We start from the raw sequence: 17,633 nt of genomic DNA, 5'->3' as shown, positions 1-17,633 counted from the left end.
AGTGCAGGTCGTAACAGATGGGAGGGGGGGGAGGAAATTCAAAGGCTGCGGTTGGCTCAAATACGCCGCGCAGCGAAACTGATGGGAAGTGAACCAAGGTGCCCACCTGCCTCATTGCCGCATCCTGTTTCCAGAGAAGCCACAGGAGAGATGGAGGGTTAGTGGGGCCTCCCACATAAGTTCAAAACTGGGCCCTGGGAGCTGTGGCCTTAGAGTGCACGTAGTTTCTGAGATCATCAGCACATCCATCACCCTAAAGCACAGGGAGCCTTATGGCCATTTTTATCTGCTTTTAAGACAAACATGAAATTTTTAGACAAAACAATTAATATCCTGGACAATCTGGGTAATGCTCGTATCTGTTATGGTTCTCCATTCAAAGGGACAAAAAATGATTCACATTAGTGTCAGCAAACAAAGGGAATTTATTAGCTGCATGACTGGAAAGGAAAATACTAGCGTCAGGCACAGTTTGATCTAGGTGCTCAAATTATATCATCAGGATCCTGCTTTTCCTTCTGCTTCTCTTGGTTCTATGCCCATCTTGTTGGCTCTGTTCTCAGATGGATTATCCCCTCATGGTGGCTCCAGCTCTAACCATGTGTCCTCAACTTTCCAAGTCCAGTGGACAAAAGATGGAGTCTCTTCCCGGGCTTCCCTGGCAGTCCAATATCTCATTCTGCATGGATGCGCCTGGGCCTTGTGTTCCCCCCGACCGGGCACTATATCCAGGGGATGGGATTGCCCTGGTTGGGCAGGCCTGGGTCGCAGTACCATTCCTGAGCCAGTGCCTGTCCTTGTGACAGGGGAGGCGGGAGGAAGAGGGAAGTTGTGCGCTAACTGCTCAGCCCTGGCCACATGCATTCACCCCAGCAGGACTGGCCTGGCATGAAGTCCACTGTCCAGGATGGGGGAGGAGGAAGCGGTAGATGCCAGCTGGGGACAGACGCCTGCGCAGCTCTTGCACATGCTGTAACCGGCCCCGTTCTCTCTCTCCTTGCTCCTTGTAGGTGAAAGCAGAGCATGCTTGGCTCTACCACGTGCTCGCCATAGTGACCAGAGAACGCGATTTGGCCGTGAAGGAGAATCTTCAGCTCCAAGCCAAGCTGGAGAACCTAGAACAGGTCCTAAAGGTAGGACAGTGATGTCTCTACTGCCCCGGGGCCAGCATGTGGGGCTCGGACTGCAGGGCTGCACAGTGGCCAGTGGTGGAGACTGTTTGATACCACCATCCAGAGTCAGGGCTCTCGGGCTGTTTCCACGCCTTTTGTGGTATCAAAAGCATTAAATAACACAATTCAAATATTTCTGGAAGTGGTCCCAGTGAAATCAGTTATGCATTCCCGTTTCTTAGGACGCTGACCATAATCCCTTCTGGGCAAACTATTGGCTCCTGGAGGGAAGCAGATCCGTGGCTGGCAGGGACTGGGGTGAGGTGGGGATGGGGAGCGGCTGCTTTTCTTTTGGGGCGATGGAATGTTCTGGAATCTGTGTGATGATCAACAGATATACCAAAGCTCCTGCTCTGTACGTGCTTGCCTCGACTTCCCTGGAGGCAGGGCCCAGGCTGGCTGTGACTGCTCTGTGGCCACCATTTGCTCTGCATTCAGAGCAGCACCTGTGGAAATGAGCTCCTACCATGCAATCATGCATTTCCACAGCGTGCAGGTGACCGCCTGAGTTCTCTGAAGGCTGGAAGCACGGCCGTTCAGCCCTGCCTTCGGTGGTCGGGATGGCGTGGGTGTCAGGTGAACCCGGCAGCAGCTGGGCTGGGAATCCCTGGCTGTGCCCAGGGCAGGCTCTGCCAACGGATGCTGGATTCACGTCATTGGGAGGGATGGTGCAGAGCATAGAGGTTCTCAGAGGGGGCGTCTGGCAGCCCGAGGGCATTTGTGATTGGCATGACCGGGGAGGGGGCTTATTGGTGTCTGGAGGGCAGGGACCCCTCCAGGGCATGCTCCAAGACAGGGAATCAAGTGGCCCTGAGGCTGGGAAACTATGCGGATTAGCTTCCTGTTGCTGCTGTAACAAATGGCTGCAGCCTGAAGCAGCACGGGTGTGTCCTGCTCTAGTGCGGGGACCAAGCATCCAGGATCAAGGCGTGGGCAGGGTGCGCCACCTGAAGGCTGTGCACAGACTCCGTTGCGTGTCTTTTCAACCTTCTCGCGGCCATGTGCGGCCGCTGCCTCCACCTGCAAAGCCAGTGATGTGGCATCTTCCCTCGTCTCTGCCTCCTGCATAAAGGAAACTGTGGTGACGCTGAGCCCGCTCGGACAGTCTCCCATCAAGGCCCTTCCCTAACCACACCGCAGAGTGAAGTGACATGTGAACAGGCCGCAGGGATCAGGAGGTGGCATCTCTGGGGGCTGGATTCCAGCCTGCCTCAGCAGCGATAATGCTGCTCCTATCTGTGGGCAGAGGAGGCCTCATTTATAGGTTCAGGGGTGTGAAAGCTTATGTGTGCAAACCTCTGTATCCCTGCCTGCCTGGGTGCTTGGGGCTAGTCTTTCCTCCTACCTGGAGGGCACTGAGCGCGTGTATCATGACCAGCCTCGTGGAGCCCCCTGCCCTGACCCGATCTGACCCCGGGTGTGGATGTCAGGGTCCTGCACCCATGTAGACGTCCCAGGTTCCAGGCTCAGGTTCTGTACCCCATGCCTGCCAACAGCTCTCTCTCTGGCTGCCCTCCTTTGTAAGGGTGGACACACCAGAGGTGTCATCCGTTCTTGGGGGGTAAGCTAGAGAGGTGACCTATGCAGGACCAGGGGGGAAACCTGGGGACCCCGTGACAGAGAACTCCAGGGTCGAGAGGCTACGCTATGGTCTGGGGATGGAGTGTGGGATCCGGGTGGGCTTGTCCCCGGGAAGCCAGGAAATAGGGGCCCTGTGTCTAAGGGTGGCACTGGGTGGTAGCTGGGTGGGCAGCCTATAAGCAGCTGTCAGGGGCACTGCTATCTCTGTCAGCAGAGGTCAGTGCCCCTGAAGCCCCGTGGGGACATGTGACAGCCTGCGAGGCCCCATGGGGATCTGTGACAGCCATGAGGCCCCGTGGGGGTATGTGATAGCCATGAGGCTCTGTAGGAACATGTCACAGCCATGGGGGCCCTGTGGGGACATGTCATAGCCATGGGGGCCCCATGGGGACTTGAGACAGCCATGAGGCCCCATGGGGACCTGTGACAGCCGTGAGGCCCTGTGGGGACACATGATAGCCTTGAGGTCCTGGGTTCTGGTATTTCCCTCCCCTGGTCTCTCTGGGCCCCCCTTTGCTGTTGTCATCTGCCCATCACATGGGACTTGGCAGCCAGAGTGGCACCACTTAAACAGAGATCGGATCCCAGTGCTGCCCCAGCTGTCCCCATGACCAGTCACTCACACCAGGAGCCTCACCCCTGGGCAGGTCTCTCTGGGCTCATACCCTCTGCCCAACGCTCCCATGGCTCTGGTCGTCCCCTGGGTCCAGAGCACAGCCAGGTGCTTAATACCCACTGCACAAAATTCCTCTCCGTTCACCATTTTTTTAAGGTTTTATTTATTTGATAGCTCATGAACAGGGGGACAGGCAGAGGGAGATGGAGAAGCAGACTCCCCACTGAGCAGGGAGCCCAACGTGGGGCTTGATCCCAGGGCCCTGAGATCATGACCTGAGCCGAAGGCAGACACTTCCCTGTCTGAGCCCCCAGGTGCCCTTCTGTTGGGCTCTAAGGAATGAATGAACCATAGCAGTCAAGGACGTTGCTCCCAGGAGGGCACCTCTGCTCCCGCGCAGGGAAGAGGGAAGAGCATGAGGTGGCGGGTTCTGGGTGAGATTCTGATGTAGAAAAACAGAATTTGCTGAGGGCCTGGACGTGGGGTGTGGCAGACAGGGAGTGACACGGACCACGCCAGGGGATCAGGCTGTAAGTTTTTCTGTGACTTAGAACATGGGCGATGGGGACTCGGGTGTCAGGATCACCTTGTGCTGGAGATGGGGTGCACTGTGACCAGGGGATCCTTTGTCCTGCTAATCATCATGAAGGTGGCTCCGTTCAGTTACCAGAAGATGTGTGAGGTGGAAGCGATTCATTTGGGTTCTAGGGTGGTGCTCGGATGGCAATCACAGCACCTTGTCACTTGATCGTCTGGTGGTCACAGTTGAGGAAATTGTCCCACCTCGTACCTGATGCTGTCTTCTAAGCCCTCGGAGGGATGGGGGGCAGAGGGGACACAGTGCTCAGTACATGAAGCACGTCTGCTTTGTGCCAACGTGCATGACTACAGCCCTGGCATCACGCCAGCGTGTGTTCCGTGTCTGTCTGAATGGATAATTAGGCCATTGGTCACGTTCAGATGTTGGGTTTTTTTGTTTCCAAATATTGCTGATGTGCTGCTTGTCTCCATCCTGGGAATTCAGTCTAGCTAAAGATCCCATGCAGCATGTCTCTGATGGCCTATAATTGGTCACGTGAATCAGGAGTCCAGCAACACGCAGCGCTTCCAGAGGCCTTTCCGCTGGATCAGGGGCTGCCGGGTAACTCGGCACTTGAATAGCCGGAAGAGTGTGACCCACATGCTGATTCGAAGAGGACATGAGTTTGCCTCCGACACTCCCCAGGGCTGCTGTGACTGGCCTGGTGAGAGACCCACGGAAACCCACACCTAAGGACATGCTTGGTCATTCGACAATATTTTGTGAGCACCTGATATGTGCCAAACACTCCAGGTGCTGGACCAAAGTGACCTAAGTTCACACCCTTGATTCACATGAAGTTATTTGTTTTATTTTTATTTTTTTTAAGTTCAGATCTTAAAGGCTGAACCACACTGGCCTCCCTCTACTGCCTCCTGCAGGCATGCTCCATCCACCCCAGGACCTTTGCACATGCCATGCCTGTTGTCTGATTGCTTTTGTCCCAGTCACCCTCCAGGAGACAGTAAGTGCCACGTGGACAGGTCCTATATTTTTTCTGCTTATCGATATATGTGCCACATAGGCATGGAAAAACCACGTAATAAATGTGGGCTGAGTGGCAGACAGGCACAGAATATTCTTAAGTCTGCCTAGTGGAACCAGTCTCTTCCAAGCAACCTGCTCACAATAGCTGCTCAGCTTTCCGGAGGCCTTCAGATGTGACCTACCTGAATTATCCCCTAGAGCCCATTTTCCACACTGCAGCCGCAGCCACATTGGTAAAATAAAACGAAAGTGCTGCTTACACCTAGCGATTGCTTCTTATTGCAGAGAGATTAAAATCTGAACTCTTAGCACAGGACCCCACACTGTGTCCCCCACCTTTACCCCCACTTCCACCCTGAGCCCTGTCACCCTGTGCCCAGCCACAGTGGCTTTCTCTTTCTGGAACATGCAGCACCTGTTTCTACCGCAAGGCCTTTGCACTTACGGTTTGGAAGGCTGTTTGCCTCAGCAGCAGTTTGTCCCTGTCTTGGTTGCATGTCACTTCCCTGGCAATACCTCTTCCCGACCCTCTATCTCTCTCTCTTTAAAGATTTTATTTATTTATTCATGAGAGACACAGAGAGAGAGGCAGAGACACAGGCAGAGGGAGAAGCAGGCTCCATGCAGGGAGCCTGATGCGGGACTAGATCCCAGGACCCCGGGGTCATGAGCTGAGCCAAAGGCAGACGCGCTTTACCACTGAGCCACCCAAGCACCCCTCTTCCGACCCTCTCATCCGCAGGAGCCGCTGTCCTGCCTGTCATCACCGCAGTGTCGGATTCCATTCTCTTCAAAGATGCCCATTTTATTTGTTTTTTTTTTTTTCACTTGTGTATTGTTTGTTTTCCCTACAAAATGTAAGATCCCCGAGACAGACTGTTTCGGTGCCTAGGACAGGAGGTGGCATACGGTGGGCGCCCAGTAAATACCCAGCGACGGAGTAGATTAGGAACTGAGCAGATCATGCAGGGTGAGCAGTGAGAGGCCGGGGACGGCCGCTGTGGCCACCATTGCCCACGCTCTCTGCGGGGAATGACCACTCCGGTGAAGGTCTGCGGCTGCGGTTGCTCACTGGGGTTTGCACAAGCTCTGCACACACCCAGCTCAAATCAGAAGCCGCCTCCTCCCAGCACAGAGTGTATCCCCGAGGACAAAGTGCTGGAGTGTTCACGGTTCCTGGCGTGTACATGGCCCGGCTAGGGGACCCCATGCCGACCTCCAGGCCTCCAAACTCAGTGGTCCAGGCACATGTGTCTGACCTGGTGACAAGACGGAGCAAGCAGAACAGACTTTCTCTCCAACGTCTCAGACTCAAAAATTCTGCGGGATGGCCTGAGTGTTTTCCATGTGGACCTCCTGTTGCCAGGAACACAGGCGTCCTAGGTCCTGGGCATCATACCAGCTCCCGTGGAGAGGAGAAGTCACTCAGGACTTCTCAGTCACTGCGTCCTCCTTCTGCTCTGTTTCCTTGCTCCGGATCAGGAAGGCAGTGCTGTTTGTAAGACAGAACAGGTGGCCATCTGTGGTTTAGGACAGGATGAGAGCCCTGGCCAGGGACAGTGGCCTGCCCAAAACACCCCACCTGGACATCGCTGATGAAGCAGACAGGAGCCGATGGGCGCGGCCACCGTCCCCTGGTGGCCCAAGGACAGCTCCTGGTGACAAGGCCATAGTCCTGGAGGAGAGTGGGGTGCGGTGGGGTGACCATGTCCCCCACATTCACATCAGCTCAGAGCCTGAGTGTGACCTTGTCTGGAAAGAAGGCCTGCAGGTAGGATGGAGTGAGACCAGGCCCCACGAGAGGGGGCATGGCTTGGTCTGGAGACTTGGAGACTCAGGCGCCAGACCATGGGGGCACAGATGGGAAGTTATGCAGCCGGAGATTGGCAAGGGGTGCTAGGGACCAGCAGGCAGAGGGACCCTGCCCTCAGCCCCAGAGGGAGCCCAGCCCACCCACAACACCTGACCACAGGCCTTGCCAGCAAGACGCGGAGGGAGGCTGGGTGTTACCTGGCCTTTTTGGGACCGTCCTGTCATTGAGCCTCTGAGTGCCCCTGGTTCCGCATGCACCATGCCAGCGACCCTGTGCCAGCTGCCTGCCTCCCAGCACCCTGTACCTGTGCCAGGCTTGGAAGTTCACTCAGGTACATGGAGACGGCCTTGATTAAGCACACTTGGCGCATTATATTTTGTGATTCAAAGGGAAAGGGAGAAAAAAAAAAAAAACCATCAGGACCAGGGTCTATTCTCATAATTCAACAGATCAGTCCATTTAAATGCAGACAATCTAAGGCTAATTTTGTTAATGAACAACTGATTATCTGGGAACAACTGATTATCTGGGTTTAATAAGTGACTCTCACGGTAACAATTAATCTCCCTTTATCTGCGGGGCCTTCCCTGTGCCTGCCCTCTCCTCATACCTTTGCACAGAAATATAGCCCTGTGCTGCCAAGTGCAGATCTGCCCGCTGCCAGTCTCGGTGGTAACTAATGTTTGTGGCTCATTTTCTCTGTTCTGGACTCAGGCTCTGGTAACACCCTCTGGGGCTTTCTGCACCATGAAAGTCATGTTGAGGGCTCCGTCTCCAGCCAAACCCTTGATGGGCCTGATCCAAGCCACGATAGTGTCGTCTCAGTGTTCAGATCCGAGCCAGACGCAGGAAATTTGCTGCTCTGGAAGCTGCCCTGGCTGCCCCCACCTCTGCAGGGAGAGGCTTTGCATGAGGCTGCATGCAGGCTGGTTGCCGGCTGGTGCCGTGGGACCCACACGCATCCTGCTCTGCACCGGGCAGAAGGGCGGCACCGGGTCTCGTCCTGAGACTCGGACCCTCACCCCCTCCACCGTGGAGTTGACAGTTTTCTCTCCAGGGCAGGGCTGTTGAGTCCCTCGCTCTCTGCTGGGTCCTGAGCCAGCTCATCCAAAATCCAAGCTGCTGAACACGCTGGGTGTTCCACTTTGTGGTCATCAGGAGCATGTGAGTGAAAACAGCAGCGGGATGCGGGGCCCCTCCGTCAGATTGAGACGCATTTGGGAGGGGCAGTAGGGAGCAGGTGCACCCGGACGGCCCTTCTGGGTCCTGGTCCTGCCCATTCCCGTGTGGCGCGTGTGCACCCTCCGTCCGGGAGCCTACCCAGACACGCGATGCCCCAGTACACGCTCTCCACGTGTTGGGCCGCAGCCTCGCACTGGCAGACTCAGGCGCAGCACTCGCCAGGCGCGGAGTGAGTGTGCTTCGGTTCAGCCTGCAATCGTCACTGGTGGCCAAAGTGTGCACCCAAGTGAGGGCTTCAGTGGGTCATCCCGGGGGTGCAACGGACCATGGAGAGGGATTGGACCTGCCCCTTTCCCGTACCTCTTCCCACCCACTCCCACGCACCCTTGCACCACAGACACACACACCACGCCGGCCCCTGCCTCCCTGAGCTTCCCCCAACCTTTACTTGACGGGCTCCTTGTCATCATGTGGGTCTCGGCCAAATGCCATGTCCCTCGCCAGCTTGAGTAAAGTGTCCACTACATCCTTCCCCACCTTGTGTATCCCCCTGCCTCGCCATCTTCCTGTGTTGGTCCCTGAAGCTTGCATTCGTTTGCTAGAGCCTCTTTATTTCCTGCCCCCCCCCCCCCCGCAGAACGTAAGCTTCACCGGGATGAAATTAATCTTTCACTTGTTCATTATTCTGTTGCAAGCATCCAAGCATCCGGCACAGAATAAGTGTTCTGCAGTGGTGTTTGGCTACATGACAGCACGTGTCCAGAATGTAAACTGCATTTCAGCCCAAGCCTGTAGTTCCTAAGATAAGAAGCCAAGGCTTATTGCTTCCCCATTTCCCTGTCACCCGGCTGCCTGCATCCAGAGGCGTGTGATCACTCCTCCATTGTCCTGGCCATCCCATCCATGGCCTTCCTCCATCCTTCCTGGCACTTGCTTCAGTCCTTGCTCCCACAGGACCTTTGCACATACCATCCCCTCTGCCTAGAATGCCCTGCCCATCCTGCTTCTAACCAACTCCTGCTCATTCCCAAAACTTCCACTCACTGGTCACCTCCCCAGGACTCATCTATTCATGAGTCACAACTCTCATCACTGAGAGCTTCTCCATGATTTTTATGGCATATAGAGATGTAATTGTACCCACGACAAGCACTACAGAAACAGGGGAAGTAAAGATACGGCACTGTGGTCGTCTTTCTGTGTTCCACGTAGAGAGGCAAGTTACAATTCTGAGTAGATTACTTAAATTTAAACATGTATATTGAGATCCCTGAAGCAACCACTAAAATTGGGTACAAATTTATAGCCCAACACTCAGTAGATACACTAAAATAAAATGCTAAGAACTGGGCACCTGGGGGGTTCAGTCGGTGAAGCGTCCTGTGACGCTTAGGTGATCCCATGATTAGCTGATCCCATGATCAGCTTAGGTCATGATCCTGGGGTCCTGGGATCGAGTCCCGAGTCAGGGTTCCTGCTCAACAGGGGTGGAGTGGGGATCTGCTTCTTCCTCTGTCCATCCCCCATGCTCATGCTCTCTCTCTCTCAAATAAATAAATCAAAAAAATCTTATATAAAAAAAGTAGTGCTAGGGATCCCTGGGTGGTGCAGCGGTTTGGCGCCTGCCTTTGGCCCAGGGCGCGATCCTGCAGACCCGGGATCAAATCCCACGTCGGGCTCCGGGTGCATGGAGCCTGCTTCTCCCTCTGCCTGTGTCTCTGCCTCTCCCTCTCTCTCTCTCTCTGTGTGTGTGACTATCATAAATAAATAAAAATTTTAAAAAAAGTAGTGCTAAAAACCATTCAGACAATCCCAAAAAAGGCAGGAAAGGGAAATTGGAACAGGAAAGGGACAGAAAAAAAACCCCCAAAAACCCCAAAACAGAAAACAGATAATAAGACGGTGCACTTAGGACTCACTGATAATTGCATTAAGCAATTCTGGGCAGGTCACTTTGAAAATCATATCCTGCTTGGTCCTTGCAACGACCTTGGGGAGGGAGGCTCCTCTCTCTGTTTGGCAGATGAGCACACTGCCCAGGGAGGGCAGGAAGGCCTGTGAGCACCTTCTGACGGTCTGTGCCCTCCGCCCCGGCCACCGCGGGGGCCGGCCAGCTCCAGGAGGAGGGGTCTGAAGGACGGCATAGCCTGAGCACCCTGTCCTGTGTCTCTGCCTCCGCTGGGGAGTCCACGGGAGGAAGGACAGATTGGGAGTCAGGGAGGCTCGCAGATGTCATCCCACGGGCTCCCAGCTTCCTAATTCTCTTCAGTGTGAGAATCAGACGCTCTGGCCAAGATACGTCTCTGCTTCCAGAATGCACATGGCCCAGTTTTCGTGCTAATTCTCGTTATGAGTGAACCTGACTTGCATGGATGGGGCGAGAAGTCACAGGACGCGGAGGACAGACCAACCCCTCGCAACGCCTCCTCTTCCCCGTGTCTGAGGACGTGAGCTTGGTCGGCGCTGGGATTCTTGCCACCAGATGTGGCGTGTAAGGAAATTGTGTGCAGAGATGCTCTGCTATTGCCACCGTGCATACCGGAGCCCAGGAACGTGCCACTAACCGCGTCGCCAGTAACTCCTAATGAGAGAAATTATTTTTTCCTTCATTTCTTTGCTCAGGCAGGGCCGGATCCAAAGCAGAAGACAAATCCTCCTTTGATCCACCTGTGAGGAGATAATGCAATTTGCTCCATGCGTGAGCGCTCTAACATCTGAGCTTTCCCGGGGAAGCGGCATCTTGACATTTGCAGGCCACTTAAGAGCTGGGGCTGTGGCTGACATCCAGATATAAATGTCGCCGGTTTAAAAATAAATCCCGCCACAGGCAGAGCGTTTTAGACAGGAGTTCTTGCCGCGGTGCCTGATCCTTCGTGCTTTTCAGATGTGAAATGTTCCTGCGGAATGGGGCCTGTGCCCTCGGCATTGGGAAGCTCTCTGTGAAAGGAGGTAAAGCCAAACATTAGGAATTTGATGGGATTTTGTCTTTGGGTGAAAGCCAAGGGTTTCCAAGCTCTCTGTGAGAACATGTGGGTCCCCGGCGCTCCCAGGGACAGCCTGAATCACAAAGACTTGAGAAATGATAGGAATGACGGTGTGAGTCCCCTCCCAGGATAATGCAGGCTGCCCTTTATTGCCCTGGCCGCATGGCACGCACTCCACATCGTGGCCTAGGATGGAGGGTATCTAGCGGCCCGTGAGCTTCAGAGACACCAAGCGACAGGGTCTCACACGGAGAGACCTTGTCGTGCAGGAAGCCTGCATATAGGTGCATCCCACATGTATGAGAAGCCTCCTGCAGGGCAGGGAGATGACAGAGTGAAGGGCTGTGAGCACAGGTCAGGGAGCTGGGCAAGTCCTTGCTGCATCACTTCCTGGCTGGGCAACCTTGGGCAGTTTACGTAACTTCCTTGGTTGCCTTCTCTATAGACGGGAGTAAAAACGTGCCTGCCGCCAAGGTTGTTGTGAAGATTCAGTGAGTCATGTGTATGAAATGCTTAGCACAACCATCCTTCTACGACTTGTGTTTAGGTGAGGTTGAGGATGCTGGTGTCTGGGGCTGGGAAGACCTTGCCAGCGACCTGCTTACAGGACAAGATTATAGGGCTATCACCTCCAATGAGCACATCTACAATGTGCTGTGGCCCCACATGTGGCATCAGGTGCTCCCACACAGATTTGTGGTTTCCCGGTCACCCCCCTCCTTCCACTTGATCCTGAGCTCATCCCCTTGCTCCTTCCTGGGCTGGAAGCTCCCAGTGAGGTTAAAGTGTGGCCTCCGTGTACGTCCTCTGGACTGGCCATCAGCCTGGAGTTTCAGGCTGGTTGCTGGTTCTGTTGGACTCCTGGGTCTCCAGCTCCACACATCATGGTCACCCTGTGGGGAAGGGGATCTCTTGCCGGTGACTTTGAGCTTGGGACTTGTTTGCCTGAGCAATGGGGAGACATGGCACCTGGTATCTACCAAGGCCCCCTGACATGACTCTTGTGGTAAACCAAGCACCCTGACCCCATCCACCCCTGCCTCCCTGATCAGTTTATGCTCTTTCTGCTGCTAAGAAGGTGTCAATCATTTCTGCAAAGCTCCTTTGACTCTCTTACCCCAAACAGGGCATTGAAACAGCCCCAAAGCTGCCGTGATCCACTAGCTGTCTCTTTATTTTGAGAAGTAAGATGAAAAAATTGTGAACTTTCAGTGCATGATGTAAGACATGGAATAAATTTTGTGGCAGCCATAAATGGTGTTGAAAAATATTTTAGTTTGAACAAGTTGGGTTAAAGTTCATAGAAACCTATGTCAAATAGTTTGAAGAAAAAAAAGAAGAAAGTCATTGGTTGATAAAGTGGGATAGATGAGAGCTAGGTTGGGCTTCAGGCATGGCTGAATCAAGGAGCTCAGATGATGTCATCAAGAATAATCTCTCTTCAGGGCACCTGGGTGGCTCAGTTTGTTAAGTGTCCGACTCTTGATCTCAGCTCGGGTCTTGATCTGCCATCCACAATTCAGTCTGAGTCTGGAGGCCTGAGATTTGGGGGCTGATTATAAGTCCTGGCCTGAGTCTGAAAGCCTGAGAACAAGGAAACAGGTGTCCAAGGGCAGGAGAGGATGGAGGTGTCTCAGTTCAGGCCCAGAGGGTGTGCCTTTTGCCACCTCTTTGTCCTTCAAGTCCTAGTGGAGTGGATGGGGGCCACCCACATGGGGGATAGCTACTCCTTTCTCCTTCCACCCACTCAAATGCCATTGTCTTCTGTAAACCCCTTCCAGATGCACCCAGAAATACCACTTCCCTAGCTCCCTGGGGACCCCTACTCTATCAGGTAGACATATAAAGGCATGTGGGTGACTTCCATCCTGGAGCGTGACCCTGGCCATTTCTGGGGGCGGGGGGTCCTGTTGGGGGCAGGGAGACCACCTGGGTCACCTGGCGGTGGCAGATACAGAAGACCTGTGTCGCGCTTGGAAGCACTTTGCAAAGCTCTGGATGTTGAGCGAGAAAGGACATCGGACTGAGGAAGACAGCTAGCTCCTTGGCTGGAGGAATTGTGTAGATGTTTGGTGCCCATGCTGAGATGGACAGGCTGGGGAGGAAGTGGTTTGGGAGAGAAAATCCAGACCTCAATTTTGGACAGGCTGAATTTGAGATTCCTCCTACCATACGTGGAGAGGGTGAGTGGGCAGGTGGCTATGAACAAAGAGGTAAGGATTCAATCTGGAAGCATGAGTGTATAAATGGCAGTTGTAGCTGTGATGTGGGATATCAGCCTGGGAAAGACTACAGCAGAGCAAGAGACCCCCGTGTCGTGTCAAGAGACCACGCAGGTAGGGAGCCGGGCAGGACCCGGGCTTCTGGGCAGGCACGGGGTGTGCCTGTGCAGGAATGGCTGTAGGTGGAGAGGTGCCAAGGATGAGTCCCTGGGGCACGAGGTGGCCGTGGCTGGATGGCCCCTAGCTTCCCTGTCACCCAGGGGGATGTCAGGCAGGGGGTGTCAGCTGAGTGCTGGGAGAAGCCAGATAGCAGAGTGGGCAGTGAGGATGTGGATGTGGCCAGTGGAGACGCCTCCGGGCCATGTGACTGGGAAGGGCATCAAGTGCAGGGACAGCAGCAGGCTGGGGGCAGGGGACGGTTTGAAGGGACAGGTGGGGTGTGAGCTCCCGAGAATCTGTCCTCCCTGCTACGGCATCACAGCCTTGAGCAGCGTACCCCACTAGGGGCGCGTACTTGTACACACAGTCCATAGGACTGTTTCCTCAGCCCCCAAAATTCTGGAGCCAGTGGTTTCCATCCATCTGGCCTGTAAGTCCAGGTGAGGAACCCATGGAGGGTCTGCTACCCTGCGACAGCCCTGCAGCCCGAAGCCTGTGGCGGCACGCTTGGACCATCTCCCTGTCCAGTCCGTGTTTCTAATAAATCCTTGTAAGGAAAATAGTTTCCTCCTTCCCTAATAGCTTCCTTCCTGAAGCTAAATAAAGAGTACACAGGCTGTATTCAGCAGTGCCCACTTCCAAAATAAACAGAAGCACAGAAATTAGCCGGAACAATAGCGTAATTAGACAGCTGCGGACTGTTCATGCAAACCAGGTTGCCTCTCAGAGCCTGAAAGCGCAGATCTGCCTGCAGCGGATTTTCACGGTGGAGAAGGCGGTTGGCAGGAGGCCTCAGGCAGCAAAGCTCAGCAAGCAAGCAGACCCCGACTCTGACGCCTGCCGCTCTGGGAAAGGCTTCCACGCTAGGTGGCCTCATTCGGCTTCTCTGGGTCTGCTGCCCACGGCCAGCGGTGACCGCAGCGCCGGGCTGCCGGCGTCAGATGAGGCAGCGCACACACTGGTGGGTGCTTGGTGCGCAATGGGTGCTCCGTAAACAGGAGCATGGCCTCTTCCTCGCATCTTACGGGTGCTGTGGTCCAAGCCACTGGGCTCGCTCTGCAGGCTCCTCTACCCCTGTGCATGCGGAGCCGCACTGGAGTGGGCTTAGGGTGCTGTGCTGTGCAACATGCTCTGGGCCTCTGTGGCCACTCGGGTCTCATGCTCAGGGTGAGAGGTGACACAGCACTTCATAGGACCTGGGCACCACTCCAACTTGTGAGACATTCAGAACACCTGCACGAAGCAAGTGCCGATTCATAATTAACAATCAACAACAGTTATCTGGCATATTGGGAGCGTGGCTAATAATACCAATAACTAATTCATCCAGGGGGAGAAAGTGAAGCATGGAGAGGTTAAGTCACCAACTGGTCCAAGGTCAGCATTGGGATTTGAACCCAGGGAGGTGTGGCTCTGCCCTGTACTGCCCCAAAATGCCAGAGGTGCGTCTCCACTGTCACCGTGGTATCTGTGCCATACCCACACGCACCTGCCGGGAATCCTTACAAAGGCCAGCCGCTGGAAAGAGGCCAGTGTGGTTGGAGCAGAGTGCCAGCAGACAGCACCAAAGCCTGAGATTCAGAGGCTTCATCGAGCCTGACTCGAATCTGGGTCAGCCACTTGCCAGCTGAGTGATGAGCCAGGAGAACCTCCCTGTGCCTCAGTTTCCCCATTATAGTGCCTGCCTCCTGGGTGAACGGGAGGATTGCAGAACTTAAATCACCCTAAAAGGCTTGGCACAATACCCACTACGGAGGTAAGGATCCATAACCTGTGACTGTCACTTGCTCAAGGCTGGGGGAACTGACGGGAGAGAGAGTTCTCCTTGCACAAGGGCCTCTGGTTCTGCTCAAGTGCTCAGGGTGTTTGAGATACCAGCAGTGGAAGGCTTGTTGGCATCAGGGCTCTGGGAGGCAGGGGAGAGAGGGTGGTGAGAGCCAGAGCATCCTGCAGGGCCCCCACACAGGACTCCCGGGTCTCCCCTGACCTCGCCCTGTCCTCCCAGCATATGCGAGAGGCTGCAGAGCGGCGGCAGCAGCTGGAACTGGAGCATGAGCAAGCCCTGGCTGTCCTCCACGCCAAACAGCAGGAGATCGAGCTTCTGCAGAAGGTGAGCGGTGGGCACGGGGGTGGGGCAGGGGTGTGGAGGGAGGAGGTGGTGGGGGCTGCGCACCCAGCTCCCCTGAATAACCCACGTCCCTGGGCTCAACGGCAAACACTTGGAGGCTCCAGCACACGGTGCTGGCGGGCTTGTAGGGAGAGCACACTCCTGTGGCCACGGCGGGGTGTCAGCCACTTCAGCCTTGGAGGCAAGCAACCTGCCAGCATTGATGAAAATTTAAACGTGCATGTATCTTGATTTGCAACCTTCCATTCTGGAAAAATTGCCCTGCAAGAACCTCAGGAGCTGGTTCAAAATGACTTGGGTTTTGTTTTCTTTGTTCTTTAGGGGTTTTGGGGGTTGTTTATTCAGTGCTGGTGTGTGGGTTGGGGGTGGGGATTGGGGTTAAGCTGGATGCCCACCCAAGGTGGGGGTATAAATTGGGGTGCATCTGTATGAGACCAGGACAGCATCATCGAAAGGAATAATTTTGGTTTATGTCTGCTGTACTGGGGAGATTTTCATGATGTAGTGTTAAGTGAGCAAAGCACCTCTCAGGGCAATATTTGCAGCATGATGTCGTGGGCGAGGGAAGCCAGGGAGAGAGAGGAAAGAGGAAAGAGAAGCAGAGATTTAGAAACAAGGACTGAGCAGCTCAGGGGACATATCCCCGTGGCGCCCATGGTGGTGGTGGTGCTGGGGTCTGAGAACACTGCCCCCAGCCGCAATTTGTCAACAGCCCTGGTCCTCTCCTGCCTCTCTTCACCTGGGATTTGGGTCCAGATGTGGTTCTCATTTCCTTCCTGAGTCCTACCTGGGGGCCACTCCTCCCCAGAAGGCAGCCGGCGCCTCCAGCCAGAGCCTTCCTGGTCTGGGTGACAGGTGCATGGCAGCCTGAGGGGGGGCCCTCCTGAGATAGGCTGGCTGACTGGCAGCGCAGGCGGCTCCTCCCGCATCTGGGTGCCCCTCCACCCAGCCCACCTCTTCTCCAGGCCTCTCATCCTGAAACAAAGAGCTGGGGCCATGTGCCCACCTGGCTGGGGGTGGGCGTCTGCTGGCACAGCCCCTTCCCCTGTGGAGTTTGGGAACAGCTTTGCACCCGGTGGAGAACTTCCTGGTCTGCTTCTTCACTGGTTTGTCGAGACCATGCGTCAAGGATAGATGTCATTAAGCCCGTGCTGATGGGGACTGTCCGGCCTTGTTACCTGCCAGGATGCGCCGACTGGCACAGCGAGAAGCGATGTTTCATTGGATGTTATCCAGAAAGGATATTGCTTGCTGGAGTCCAGACAGAGCCACTGCTCGTCTCTCAGCCACCGTGTGGAAGGGGCTTCCGGTGCCCGGACACGGCCGCTGGGCACCTGCGCCCGCTCCCTGCAGCCCCGGAGCCCGCCTCCCTGGCCCTGCACCTCCCAGGCAGAGAGGAAGCCTGGCGAAATACGAATTCCGTGCCGAAGGGGTGGCAGGTCGATGTTTCTCAGCAGAGCATTCTCCAGGAGCCTGGAGCTTTATTGACAAAGCATCTGATGCCAGGAAGGTGCACCAGAGCCAATTCTGTCATTCAGCCTTTTCTGTGCTTCATCCAATTTCTCTCTCCCTTCCCTGCATTCATCATGGTCTCTATTTTGGACAAACTGATGCTTAATCAAAGGCAGGAGCAGAGGGAGAGAAACTAGTGCAAAACCAGTGTGCCAATGTTGTAATTGCTTAGAGCTCTGATTTTTTAACAAAGTACTCGAAGAGGAATATTGAACTTTGACATATTTCCATTTGATTTTCACCGTGGAGGGCCAGCATGCTACACTTGCTGATTTGATCATTCATTCATTCATTCATTCATTCATTCATTCATTCATTCAACAAATGTTGGCTGTGTGCTACCTGTGTGTCAGCCACTCGGGATTGTTCCAGAAGGGGGGCCCAGTGGTGGGGAGATGGCCTGTGCCCACGTGGAGAGTAAGCTCCCCCCTACCCCCACAGAGGGAGGGTGAACTGAGTTCAGATCATGCAGGTGCCATGAGGGGGTGGGACAGAATGAAGTGATAGGTTCACCAGGGCAGGAATCCAGACCCGGCAAGCTTAAGGGACTGGCAGGCATGGGTCATGCAAGTGCTCTGGTCCCTGGCACCCTGGGAAGGAGGCCCTTAGAGGGATGCAGACTGTGCTGGCAGGCAGGAGATGCGTCCCAGGGAGATGGCGCCCAGCCCTCTGCAGGCTGTCGGAAGGAGCTTGATCT

The 17,633-nt window shown here is 54.9% G+C and overlaps 1 protein-coding gene across 9 annotated transcripts in view; it reads left to right on the top strand.

The window, feature by feature from the left end:
- The window catches only part of RIMBP2 (RIMS binding protein 2), a 219,914-nt gene that overhangs the window by 137,017 nt on the left and 65,264 nt on the right, over positions 1-17,633 (top strand). For 8 of the 9 annotated variants that reach the window (XM_041729431.1, XM_041729432.1, XM_041729430.1 and 5 more), the window contains 2 exons: positions 1,011-1,133; positions 15,302-15,406. In XM_041729431.1, coding sequence (XP_041585365.1) covers positions 15,305-15,406 — 102 coding nt within the window. In that variant the 5' untranslated portion in view covers positions 1,011-1,133; positions 15,302-15,304. Of the gene's footprint in view, positions 1-1,010; positions 1,134-10,738; positions 10,881-15,301; positions 15,407-17,633 lie in introns of those variants that run through there. The other variant, XM_041729435.1, reaches the window with a different exon arrangement.

The sequence above is a fragment of the Vulpes lagopus genome, chromosome 14 (genome assembly GCF_018345385.1).
Source record: "Vulpes lagopus strain Blue_001 chromosome 14, ASM1834538v1, whole genome shotgun sequence".
In the NCBI taxonomy this organism is placed as follows: domain Eukaryota; kingdom Metazoa; phylum Chordata; class Mammalia; order Carnivora; family Canidae; genus Vulpes; species Vulpes lagopus.
This window is presented reverse-complemented; position numbering and strand designations above follow the sequence as displayed.